The 12,694-nt window shown below is 41.5% G+C and overlaps 1 protein-coding gene across 7 annotated transcripts in view; it reads left to right on the top strand.

The window, feature by feature from the left end:
- The window catches only part of RBKS (ribokinase), a 92,851-nt gene that overhangs the window by 13,930 nt on the left and 66,227 nt on the right, over positions 1–12,694 (top strand). For 5 of the 7 annotated variants that reach the window (XM_038561139.1, XM_038561143.1, XM_038561140.1 and 2 more), the window contains one exon: positions 5,309–5,441. The exons of 1 other annotated variant lie outside the window; for it this stretch is intronic. In XM_038561139.1, coding sequence (XP_038417067.1) covers positions 5,309–5,441 — 133 coding nt within the window. Of the gene's footprint in view, positions 1–1,995; positions 2,049–5,308; positions 5,442–12,694 lie in introns of those variants that run through there. One more of the 7 variants, XM_038561142.1, reaches the window with a different exon arrangement.

The raw sequence follows: 12,694 nt of genomic DNA, 5'->3' as shown, positions 1-12,694 counted from the left end.
CAAGGTAGATGCTTAACCAACTGGGCTGCCCAGGCACCCCTGTCTATGAACATTTAGCAGTGTTTCCTCCTGTGCAGATTTAAAATTTGACAGTTAAAGCTACAAATTTGTTTTAAATTCAAGTATATTTCTTATGACTGGTTTTATCTGTTTGGGTTTTCTCCCTCATTCAGAAACTGACACTATTTTTAACTTTTAAATGGTAGTAACAGTGTATTGCTATCAGAACTGCTTCCTTTTTATTTTCCTTTGAGCACTTTAATTTGTCCATGGCATCCTGCTAAACCTTGTGTTTGAATTGGGGCAAATCATAGCAATGCTTTCATTTAGAGGATGGTGTTTTGTGCAGATCCTTTCTTGAACCAGACCTTAATTTCATGATTTTAATAAGGAAAGAGATAGGAAAACCTAATTCAAGGTAACTTGGGATTTATAATTCAGAAATGCTTCTGCCTGTCTGTAACTATCTTTTTTTTTAAAGATTTTATTTGTTTATTCATGAGAGACACAGAGAGAGAGAGGCAGAGACACAGGCAGAGGGAGAAGCAGGCTCCCCATAGGAAGCCCAATGCAGGAGTAGGGGTCCCAGGACCCCAGGGTCACACCCTGAACCAAAGGTAGATGCTCAACCACTGAACCACCCAGACATCCCTGTAACTGACTAGTTGCTCTCAACTCGACTTTCCACTCCAGTTCATTTACTTTAAAAAAAAAAAAAAGTAAGCAGGAAACTGCCTTAGTCTGGGTTCAACAGAAAGGGCACAAGACAAAGGCTTAACAGCATATAATCTGCACAGGACTATAATCCAGGGAGCAAGAAAAACCTATACAAAGATACTTGACATGTTTCACTGATTGCTCAATGCTGCAGGAGAGCCAGGAACCATGACAAAGGAGTGGAAAGAGAGTGGCGCTGGACAAGGCTGTGTTAGGTTGCACCTGCCAGAAGCCAGCTGGAGCCAAAGAAGAGCTGTTGGCTCTTAAGAAGATGCTGAGAAGCCAAATGAATCTAAAGTAGTAATAAATGGCCTCCTAATGCACAAGTATATGCTTGTTGCATATACCTCTATACATCTATAAAGTAAAACATGAACTTTTGCTCCTTCTCTCCACCCTTTTCATGGATACTTGTCATTAACAGTTCATTTTCTATGCACTTACATATTATGAGAACATATAGCTTTTTATTTTTAAAAAACATAAGTTGGGGAGCTCCCCTCCTCTTGTTAGATGCTACCTGATTCATGAATTGCTTAATAAAGCCAATTTGAGGGGATCCCTGGGTGGCGCAGCGGTTTGGCGCCTGCCTTTGGCCCAGGGCGCGATCCTGGAGACCCGGGATCGAATCCCACGTCGGGCTCCCTGTGCATGGAGCCTGCTTCTCCCTCTGCCTGTGTCTCTGCCTCTCTCTCTCTCTCTCTCTCTGTATGACTATCATAAATAAATAAAAAAAATTTAAAAAAAAAATAAAGCCAATTTGATCTTTAAAAGAAAAAAAACATGAATCAGATCATAATAATCTTGTGCTCTGACATGTTTTGTTTTGTTTTTTCACTCATCTATTACTTGTATCAGGGTTAGGGTTTATTACATTGTCAGCGAGTTGCTTTTGTCCTGTAGAGGTATACTGGAAAACACTGATTTAACATTTGTTGAATTAACACATGAATGAAGAATGATAGTCTGATTTCTAGTTACAGTTCCTGCTTATAGGACAGGAGTGCTACTAATACTGGGAATGCAATGGGCAAGGTCAGGTAAAACATGGAATTGTCACTGCCAGCTAATTGAACATCCTGCCAGTCTCCTCCTTCCCATTCATCAACACCTCCACATCTGCAATTCAGAAGTAGAAATGGTTGCTACACAGGGGAGACACAGAGAAGAAACATAGGGGAGGAAAAATAATTTTCCCTCTTCCCTTCTCAGTTCTTGGCTGAGACCCTGGTAATGAAAGACAGATGAACAAGAGAAAAACAAATGTATTAACCTGTATGCCCCACCGTATAAATGGAAGATGCCCAGGAGAAAAGGAGTAACTCCCCAAGGTGATTAAGAATTCAGGGTTTTTAATAGGGAAGGGAGAGAAAGGGGGAGGCCTCTTAGGAAAGAATAAATGACTTATGAAAGATGAACTCATCCTCAGTAGAATAAATAGGAGATATGACAATGTGAGAACATTTGTCTGGTTGTGATGTTCACTTCTAGTCTGTGACAGGAGTCCATCCCTGCTGGTTGATGAAACTCCCAGGAGGGGATTTATGGCTGTTGAGTCCTTTTTGGGGGACTGATCCTGAGGCAGATAAAGGGCAGTTCAGAGAAAGCCTCTCTCTGCATTTGCTACTTTCCAAGTGCCTACAGCTCAACATAATCCGTATACCAAAGTGACATATCTGGCCAGCATGTCCTGAGCTCCTCCAGTTATATTTTGGAGTGGTACGTTCTGCTACCCTTCAGAAAGACAAGGGAAGTCTTTAAAAAAATGTATTCAGGGGCACCTGGGTGACTCAGTGGTTGAGGATCTGCCTTTGGCTCAGGTCATGATCCCGGGGTCCTAGAATTGAGTCTCACATCGGGCTCCCCACAGTTAGCCTGCTTCTCTCTATGTCTCTGCCTCTCTGTGTGTGTCTCTCATGAATAAATAAATAAAATATTTTTTTAATTAGAAAAAAATAAAAAATTCACTCACTCAGAAACATGTTAACCCCAGGCCAAGTAGCAGGTACTCTGGATAAAATGGAGACCATAACAGACATGGCCCTGTCCCTATTCAGGGAAAGTCTCCCAACTGAAGGAAGAAAGAATAGGGAAAAGATGCAGAAAGAAAAGAGTAGAATTCTAAAGGAGGGAGACATTTCAGTGATGGCTAAATTAGTATAGTGCTTGTGTTAATACAAGTTGTTTAGAAAGGAGTTTCAATCCCAGCCATCTGTTCCCACATCAGACAAATACACACTGTACCCCCGATTTCACTCCTCCATCCCATATATATATACATCCCAATAATCATCTGCTGGTCTATTTTTCATGATTTCCCACAGCCAATAATAAAAAAAAATACACTTGATTCAAGCCAGTGAATTGTGACCCATATCTAAGTATAAATATAGTGGAAGTCATAAATTTCGTTACTGACAATCTTACTAATTAAGTTATTTGGCCTGTTTTTAGCCACATTGGATTTTTTTTTTTCTTTTTAAGGTTGTTATGGGTGTTGTTTGTAGCAGCATCAATAAGCCAAGAATTCACATAGTTACTCAGTCGCGCAGATTACTCATCACTGCCTGTTCATAACAGAATCCTAAAATGTTTAAGATTTCTGATGCAAATCAAAATCTCATCATCACTTGTCATCGCTAAATTAAATGACAGGATAATAACATTACATTAAAACCATTTTTCTCTTGATTGAGTACCTTTTTCAGAAGTGAACCTTATAGATGGATATTTTTTCATCGGTACTATAAATGCATTTAGAATAGGAGATAAAAATAGAACTGAAAAGGGGCGGAGTGGAATAGAATGTTTTCAAATTATTGATGAGTCTCTTGTTTATCTCAAAGAACCATATTTGACACTGCACTGCTAGGGAATGGAGTAGTTTAGCCAATTTATTGAGACTTTTAGAGCTACATACAGGAGGTACACAGGTTGAATTTGGTCATTGCCAACACCATCAAGTGTTCTTGGCATCAGTCAGAGGTCATTGCATGACAAACAGGCTGTGAGTGACCTGTTGGAATTGGCATCATGCTGGTACTCTAATATTAGGCATCAGATACTGGTTTCAGATAGGTCACAGCCTAGGTGGGGAAGTGAATATAAATTTCAAATCTGCCCAAACAGGGTAGGATCTCAATTGACCTACTGTTGTGAACTTGTCTCTTGGCTCTTCTTCCTCATCTAAAGCGAATTAACCTTTTTAGTCACACCTGCCATGGCTCCATCTGCTCTATCTGGCCTTGGGCCTGCTTCTTTGTAGCCATCCAGTCCGCCTGCTACTCACACCCATCTTCCCTCACTCACCCTTACATGCAGGACTCTTTCCATTTCCACATCTCCGGAGTCTTTCAAAGAGGTGGTTTCCTCACATCTTCTACTTTAATGTTATGAGAGTCCTACCCTGGAGAAAATCTTTTACTCTGACTTTCTGTGTCCTTTAGCACTGCCCTCACTAGGAGGTAACAGGTCAGTAAAAATCCTTAGTTCTTGGAGAAGTCCACCAGGTAGAGACTGAAACGGGGTTGGCTAGAAGTTAACAGTTGAATCTGCGATGAGGGCATGGGGGTGGGGAAGTCAGTATACTGTTTTCTCTTGTTTTATAAACAGAGTTAGTTGCTTTTGAAACTTCCTATAGTAAACGTTCAAAGCTAAATGTAGCTCTCTAGACTCTATTTTTTTTAAAAAAATAGATGCTGTTTTTGAGTCAGGACCTGAAACGGGTGGTCTACAGGATGGCCTGGGATTAACACCTGACCCTGCCATCAAAACAATAACCCATGCCCACCCCACCTGCAGGGAAACAAATGGGATTCCTTAGGCCCAAGACCTGCCACTTCCCCTTTTCTCCTTAAGTCCTGATCATGGTTACCAGAATCCTGGTAAACTTCCTACTTTTTGTTAAAGTGACCAGATAAACCTGTACAGAAACACACATTTAATTTGGTCCCATTTATCCAGTCCCACTGTGAATACAGGTCTGTGCAGGGTACTGGGAAGCAGGAATCTGAAGTTAATTCCCTCCAAGAGTTCCCTATGATAGAAAACAGAGGCACTTGGGACACCTGGGTGGGCTTAGCAGTTGAGTGTCTGCCTTCGGCTCAGGTTATGATCCCGGGGTCCTCGGGTCCTCGGATGCAGTCTCAAATCAGACTCCCCCTGGGGAGCCTGCTTTTCCTTCCGCCTGTGTCTCTGCCTCTGTGTGTGTGTGTGTGTGTGTGTGTGTGTGTGTGTGTCATGAATAAATAAATAAAATCTTAAAAAAGAAAAAAAAGAAAAAAGAGGCACCCATGAGCACCCCTAATGCAGTAGACACTAGAAACCATGGTCTGAAGTGGAGCTACAGTGCACGACTGTGGTACTGGGAATGGGGGAGACATCCTGTCAGCAGATTCATTCTGGTTAGTGATGCCATGAACTACTGAATGTTACCTTAAAGGAATAGGTCATCTCTGCTTCTGCTTGCATTTCTGCAGGCTAAGACTGGAGCTCCATCAGAGAACCTTCCCTCTCTCTCTTCTGAAGAACTTAAATTGATTGCAGTTACCAATGTGCCTTTTTTTTCCTTCTCTTTTTTAAACTATGATAGTCTCACTTCTCGTTTGCCAAAAACTGGAGAAACCATCCACGGACATAAGTTTTTTATTGGCTTTGGAGGGAAAGGTGCCAACCAGTGTGTCCAAGCTGCCAGGCTTGGAGCAAAGACATCCATGGTATGCAAGGTAAGTGTAAAGTATGGTGGAGAGGATTCTAGAGGCCAGAGTCCAGTTTTAAGACTTGTGCTGATTGGTTTTTGTTGTTTTTTTTTTTTTAAAGCAGCCAATTCAGTGGCATTTAGTATATTCACAATTTTGGACAACCAGGATTCTTTTTATTTTTTGTTAAAGATTTTATTTATTTATTCATGAGAAACACAGAGAGAGGCAGAGACATAGGCAGAGGGAGAAGCAGGCTCCATGCAGGGAGCCCGATGTGGGACTCAATCCCGGGACCCCAGGATCACACCCTGAGCCAAGGCAGATGCTCAACTACTGAACCACCCAGGCGTCCCATGATTCTCTTTAGTCCCAGAACATTTCTATCATTCCAGAGTAAAACTCCTTACCATTAAGCAGTTTCCCCCAATCCTCCCACCACCCAAACTCGTGGCCCTGGCAACCAACAACCTGCATTCCATTTCTATGGATTGATCTATTCTGGATGTTTCCTATAAGTGGAATCATAGGTTACATGGCATTTTGTGTCTAGCTTCTTTTATTTAGCATGATATTCTCAAGGTTCATCTACCCTATAGCATGTTATCTATTTTAGTCCTTTTGTGGCTGAATAATATTGTAGAGACCATAATTTGTCTATTCACTTGTCTGTTGATGGACACTTGAGCTGTTTCCACCTTCTGGCTGTTGTGAACAGTACTGCTGTAAACATGTGTGTCCAGGTACTTACGTGAATATCTGTTTTGTATTGTTAAAGATTTAAATAGAGAGTAATTTTCCTTACCTTTATAATAGTTTCTTCCCTGAGTCTTCTGGGAAGTAGCTTAATGCTGCAAATAACTTAATGCTGCATTCCTTTAACTTAATGAACTTCTAAGTGAAGGCTGAAAAGTGAGGGGAATTCGCCTACTCCACTGAGTTTCTATAGTCTGGCTTCACAACAGCACAAGTCATCCTGTTTTTAGCAGGTTTTGCTGCAACACAGCTTTTGGAAACTTGGTCTAATAACTGCTGATCCACTCATCTCTAAATTAGGTCTTCTAATGCTAGCTTTTGGACCAGAAAGGAACCTGGGCCTTAATGAACTATGCATAACTAATCTTTAGGCACAGTTCTGTTTGCAAGTATGTAAGGAAATGATATGTAAAATCCAATAGTCCCTCTTTCTCTCCTGACTGAAATCATTTGAAAATAAAATTGGCTTCCAAAGGTTCAAGGTTTGCGTGTTTAGTGAAATTTTAAGATGCTAGCATTACTGGTATAACACGAAAGATAGTTTATCTTCAGGAAGTTAGACACAAGTCTGCACAGTAAAGGATAAGAAAAACCTGAGAAATTTAAAAGAATGAGCTCGCTCCTGTGATCTGGGTCAGTCTTACCAAAATTTCTCTGAAATGTCATTTCTCATTACATACAGCACTCTTCTCTCCACAGGAGTCTTTAAATGATGTACAAGCTATACAATTATCTTTTCATCTGCTAATGAAGTGTAGTTTATTTCTAATTTATGATTGATGTGATAAAATTCTCATCTGGCTGTTTGGTCAAAAACATCACCTAAAGCACAAGATTCATAGTAAGAAATGCACATTTGCTAAAGTTGAATTCTTGATAGATTTCCAGTGTCAATTATCAGCCATTAATTTTTGATGACCTGTTCCATGCTAGGAACTGTGGGGCTAGGAGAGGGAGCAGTAGGCCTGACCAGTGTATACTTGATTAGAAATGAAGGGTCTGGGGAGTCATCAGATGGTGCTGACTTAACGGGGCTTGGGAACTGGCAAAAGGAGGCTATTTCCTGGCTGGGAAAATGTGGACAGAGAATTGGTGTTGGAAGCAAAGTACCAAAAATGGCTGCTCTGAGAAGAGAGGAGTTCCCTGGAGCCGGAGCCATACAAGGAGAGATTAGAGAACCCCTCTTGGAAGCTTCATAAATGCTATTCATGTAGCCATGAAAGTCAAAATTGGATGTCCCCTGGGATCTCATCCAACTCGAAGATTGAGATTGGTGTTATTTTGGGTCTGTTGAATTTGAGGCAAAAAGAAACGCAAAATAGAAATATTTGAGTTGTGGAACTGAACTTAGGAAGTGAATCATACAACCGTCAGGAGTGGATATGAGAGGAATAGACAGCAGAGGGCTGTCTTTGGGGAATCGTTGCAGTCGGGAGTTTGATAAAGCAATGGTACCATTTGTTTTATTCTGGTCTGTATCCAGCAGTTTATGTTCACACCTGTACGGTCGGGAAAGCTGTTTCTATCCGCGATGCCCCTGACGCAGCCGGCGGCCATTTGGCGCTGGGCTCCTGGGTGGCCGCACAGAGAGGATAAGAAGGCATGGCTGCAGCCAAAACCCCACGGGGTGACTTTGCTTAGACAACCTGGCGTCTTTATTTTTTTAAAGATTTAATTTATTTATTCATGAGAGATATAAAGAGAGACAGAGACATGGGCAGAGGGAGAAGCAGGCTCCCCAGAGGGAGCCCGATATGGGACTCAATCCTAGAACCTCAGGATTATGACCTGAGCCAAAGGCAGATGCTCAGCCACTGAGCCACCCAGGCGTCCCCAACTTGGCATCTTTAGACACGTATTTTTTTAAGCTTAAACAAACGGCATAATATTCTTAGACTTCTTCAAAAGAAAAAAAATTTTTATAATAGAAGCTGTTGTTTGTTACCCCTTCATCATGATAATTTTTTTGTCCATGGTGCAGTAGATTCTCATTAAGCAGAATTAGCCAACCTGCTGTATAGCAGTTTGTCAAAGATGACAAATTTCAAGTAGAAACCAAAATCATGAAATGATTCAAGATAAAAATGAACAGATGGAGCAAAAGAAAAACAGGTAGAAAATTGCCTCCGGTTTTCTTAGCAATGTTAACTTACCTATGACTGCCCCACAACAAACCTAAATACAAGCTCTGGTGAAGTAAGATTGTTTGATGGCACACGCAAAACAGCTGATATTGAGCTCAGGGGAATTATTTGCCAAGATATTGTGACAAGGACTATTAAGCAAGAGTCTGTCAATATGCATCCAGTGAAACATGTCATGATGAAACACTTCAAGTCGTTAAAGAGTGACACAGTCAGTATTCACCTGAGTCATGGGCCCAAGGCCACAATCCAAGGATAATTGAAGTGATATTTTCAGATTACAAATCCAGGCAGGTATCATAGAAAAACGAAGTCTGCTGGCAGGGCAAGAGCCTGTGAGAATACTGTTCATAGGACTTCACACAATTTTCTTAAGTGTTTCCTCCTCCACCCTTCCACTGAAGCTAAATGTTCGAGAGGAGGAAGTTATTTCCAGATATCCAAAACTGGCTGCTCAGGAGCGCCGTAGTAGAATAAAGAGTTCAAGATTCAGTGGCCTAAGGGCACGTGCCTGGCTCAGTGGTTGAGCCTCTGCCTTCCGCTCAGGTCGCGATCCCAGGGTCCTGGGATCGAGTCCCACATCGAGCTCCCCACAGGAGGCTGCTTCTCTCTCTGCTTATGTTTGCCTCTCTCTCTCTCTCTCTCTCTCTCTCTCTCTCTCTCTCTCTCTCCCTGTGTGTCTCTCATGAATAAATAAATAAAATCAAAAAAAAAAAAAAAAAAAAAAGATGTAGTGGACTAGTCTGAGCCTAAAGACCCTACTTCTTATGTGGTAGGAAGAAGCCCTGAACAGGCATGGGCCCAAATGACCCAGATCTGAAATCAGCCATGTGGGAGAACTTCCAAGAAATTACTGGTCTTGCTTTCCTGGAATATGACACTCTCAAAACTCTCTAGGGGTGCCTAGCTGGCTCGGTTAGTAGAATGCATGACTCTTGATCCTGGGGTTGTGGGTTTAAGCCCCATACTGGGCATAGAGCTTACTTTAAAAAGAAAAAAAGAGAGAGGAAAAAAAGAAAAACCTCTGTAATACAAGCGGATGTGTGTTTTCCTTGCAGAATGGGCATATATTAAGCTCTGTGACAGAGGCAGTATGTTAGAGCCACACTACTCAAAGTCTGAAATTCAGGCCAGGCTGCAAACTGTCACTGGTCTGGATGGTACAGAAATTGAGAGTAAGCAGTTATAAGCAGAGCATTTGACAAAATAATCTTATAGCTGTTGAACATAATAGTAATAATAAATTAAGCCTTGTGTTTTGTAGGACTCTCTTCTGTTTATTTCATTTTTATATTTTACAGAATTATTAGTCCACAATGGATTGAAAATGAAAAAAAAAAAAAAAAAAAGCCTTCACCACAGATGGCTTTGAAAAGCAGTGTATTAGAGTACTCATCATCTTAACCAAAAAAGGTTAGATTGTCAGATTACTGTGGGACTGTTAACTGATACGCATTAAGATTTAGTTTTCAAAGATCAAATGAGTAGTCACCAGCACTTTCCAGGTAATATATAATGAAGTGAAATCGGTCCTTGCCTGAACTCTGCTGGAGGACAATATTGGCTATATTGTTTGGAGTCCCTGGCCACATGTCCAAACACAGGGTACCCTAGGACCCCAAGCAAATAAACAATAAGTGTCTCCTATAGAAGAATGGAACAAAATTGGGGTTACCACCAACCACCTCTTACCTCCTATCCACCTCTACTCCCAAATAAACAGGACTCAATAGTGACTGTAACATTAATTTTTTATGTTAAAGGCCATTATCTCCATTTAGATAGGATTTAAACAATCAGCTAGCTTAAGCAACTGGAATTATATGTATTCTTCTGTCCTCTTTTATGACAAAGCCACAAGTGACAGGTTAAAAAGTTAATATGAGAGACTTAATTCAAAAAAGCAACTGCCAGGTTTTGTTACATGACAAGAAATTCATGTTAGTCTCCCAAACCTGCTGTTCATCATTACCCTCAGGCACTGAAAAGTCACAAAATGTCTTGAGTCACAAATATTAAGCTGCATTCAACTTGGTTTTAGTGTTAATTATATTTCTGTGCATTCTAACTTTGAAAACTGATAACCTGTTTTAATATATGTGACTACTTTTTTAGCAGAAATCTTCAACTTCATGTGACTTCAGTTTAGATATCTTGGGCCTCTAGGTTTTATTTACCTCAACTGTATATTGACAGATGGAATTTTTAGATGTTTTCTACCATTCAGGGGTTCCAAGCAGCTGCTTCCTCAACCATTTTGAAATGTGGATGTTCGTTATATTGTAGTGCTAACTAAAGTTACCTTCCTCAGCATTAGATCACAGTTCTGGACTGTGGAAGCCACTGGTAGGCTCTCCCTCAACGCAAAGGGAGCCTTCTCAGTGGTAAAAGTAAAGGAAATACCTCAGTGCCCTTAGCTGGAGGAAATGCTCCTACTCCTGATACACACAGTCCTGTTTCCCTTGATTCTAATTTACATCTCTATAGCTGCATTATCCAAGATGGCAGCCACTAGCCATGTGTGGCTAGATTTAAATGTAATTCAGATAAAATTTTTAATTGAGTTGCTCTATCATACTTGGCTATATTTCAAGTGCCTGTTTGGGGTAACACTGATAGAGAGCATTTCATCATTGCAGAAAGTTCTATCCAACTGCATGACTCTACAGTCTTCAAGGTAGACCTGAGCCTGGGATTTCCTAAAGAGCTTCTGGGGTTCTAGGAGTTGCCTTAGATTAAGTGCAAGTGGTTGTCCATAACTGCTGAAGACCTGGCTTCTTTCACCCAGAACAGGCTTACACAGGCTACCTCAGACTATGTGGTTTTCCCAGAAACCTGCCCAAAAGAATTTCACTGCTGCTACCGAAAGAGTATAGGAGTGCCTTCCAAGGGGCTATTAGGAGCAAAACCTTGTAGAGGACCTTTTGGCAGCCCCAGCTAGGATAGTCTGAGTGCCTGTAGTCCTGTCCCTTTAAGAATGACAAGCTAGGCCAAGGAAAATAAACAGACAGGCAACTAAGGATGACCAAATACTTAATAGAACACATTTCATGCACAGGGCTTAAGGAAGGATAAATATATGCTAAACTGGAGTCTCCAATAAGCTTTTAGGAAGGCCAGATTTTTAGGAAGATTGTTTAGGCAAAAAATATAAGGTGGTATTCAATTAAATATTTACTAGTATCTATCAGGAATGCTCTAGGAGTTCCAGGAAATGAGAGCATTAAGAAGGGCTAGAATAGGGAAGGGAGGCCTTAAGTTGCACTTGAAAAATAGGTGAGGGACCAGATTAACCTGTACAGAAACCCACATTTAACTTGGTCCCATTTATCCAACCCCACTGTGGATAAAGGTCTGTGCTGGGCCCTGGGAAGCAGGAATCTGAAATTACTTCCCTCCAGGAGCTCTCCATGATAGAAAACAGAAGCACTTTGGACGCATGAGTGGCTCAGTGGCTGAGCATCTGCCTTTGGCTCAGGTTGTGATCCCGGGGTCCTGGGATCAAGTCCTGTATCGGGCTCCCCATAGGGAGCCTGCTTCTCCCTCTGCCTATGTCTCTGCCTCCCGCTCTATGTGTCTCAGGAAAAAATGAATAAAATCTTTAAAAAAGAGAAAGAAAAACAGGTGAAGTTTGGTTAAATGGAGAAAGGAAAGGACGTCTAGGTTCTCAGAGGGCAGGGAAATTGACACAAATGTATTGTACTCACCTTGTGTCTTAACACAGTCAAATGATAATATTAAGTTAATAGTGCCTTTCTACTGACCACTTTGTAGAACAGGGATATCCAACCTTTTTTTTTTTTTTTTTTTTTGCCAGATAGGAGTGTTAGAGAAGCCAACAAAGCAAGGGGAAGCAAGCCTGGTGACATCAAAATGAGGCCAGAGTCAGCAAACACAAGCGTAGGGACGTGTGTAGTTTTACAATAACTTGATCACAGTGTTGGGCACTCTTGGGCCCCTTGCCCCAGGGCTGACGCTATAGGCCACACTGTGTTCCCACTTAGTTGACTTCCCAACAGAGGGCCAGGCAGGACTGCGCTCTTCCTCCTCATTACTTCCACACAAAGCTTCGCACTCACTCTCCCAGCTTTCATCCTGCAATCCAGTGGGCCTCAGCTGGAGGCATACATTGGAATCACCTGTGGCGCGTGCCACGGTCCCCCCTTCTCTGCACAGGGTCTGATTTCATTGATCTGGGGTGTAGCCTGGGCACCAAGATGTCTAAGCTCCATGGGAGCTAATGCACAGTGAAGGCCGAGAACTACTGATCTCCTACCCTAGTCCCACTCTACCTGGCTCAGTTGCAACAATTTGCAGCAAAATATAAAGAATTTTAACTAGCCTGATAATGGCAGAACTGAAATTTGATTCCAAGTTTCC

The sequence above is a fragment of the Canis lupus genome, chromosome 17, assembly GCF_011100685.1.
Source record: "Canis lupus familiaris isolate Mischka breed German Shepherd chromosome 17, alternate assembly UU_Cfam_GSD_1.0, whole genome shotgun sequence".
In the NCBI taxonomy this organism is placed as follows: domain Eukaryota; kingdom Metazoa; phylum Chordata; class Mammalia; order Carnivora; family Canidae; genus Canis; species Canis lupus.
The sequence above is the reverse complement of the archived record's forward strand: the minus strand, read 5'-3'. Positions and strand labels throughout refer to the sequence as shown.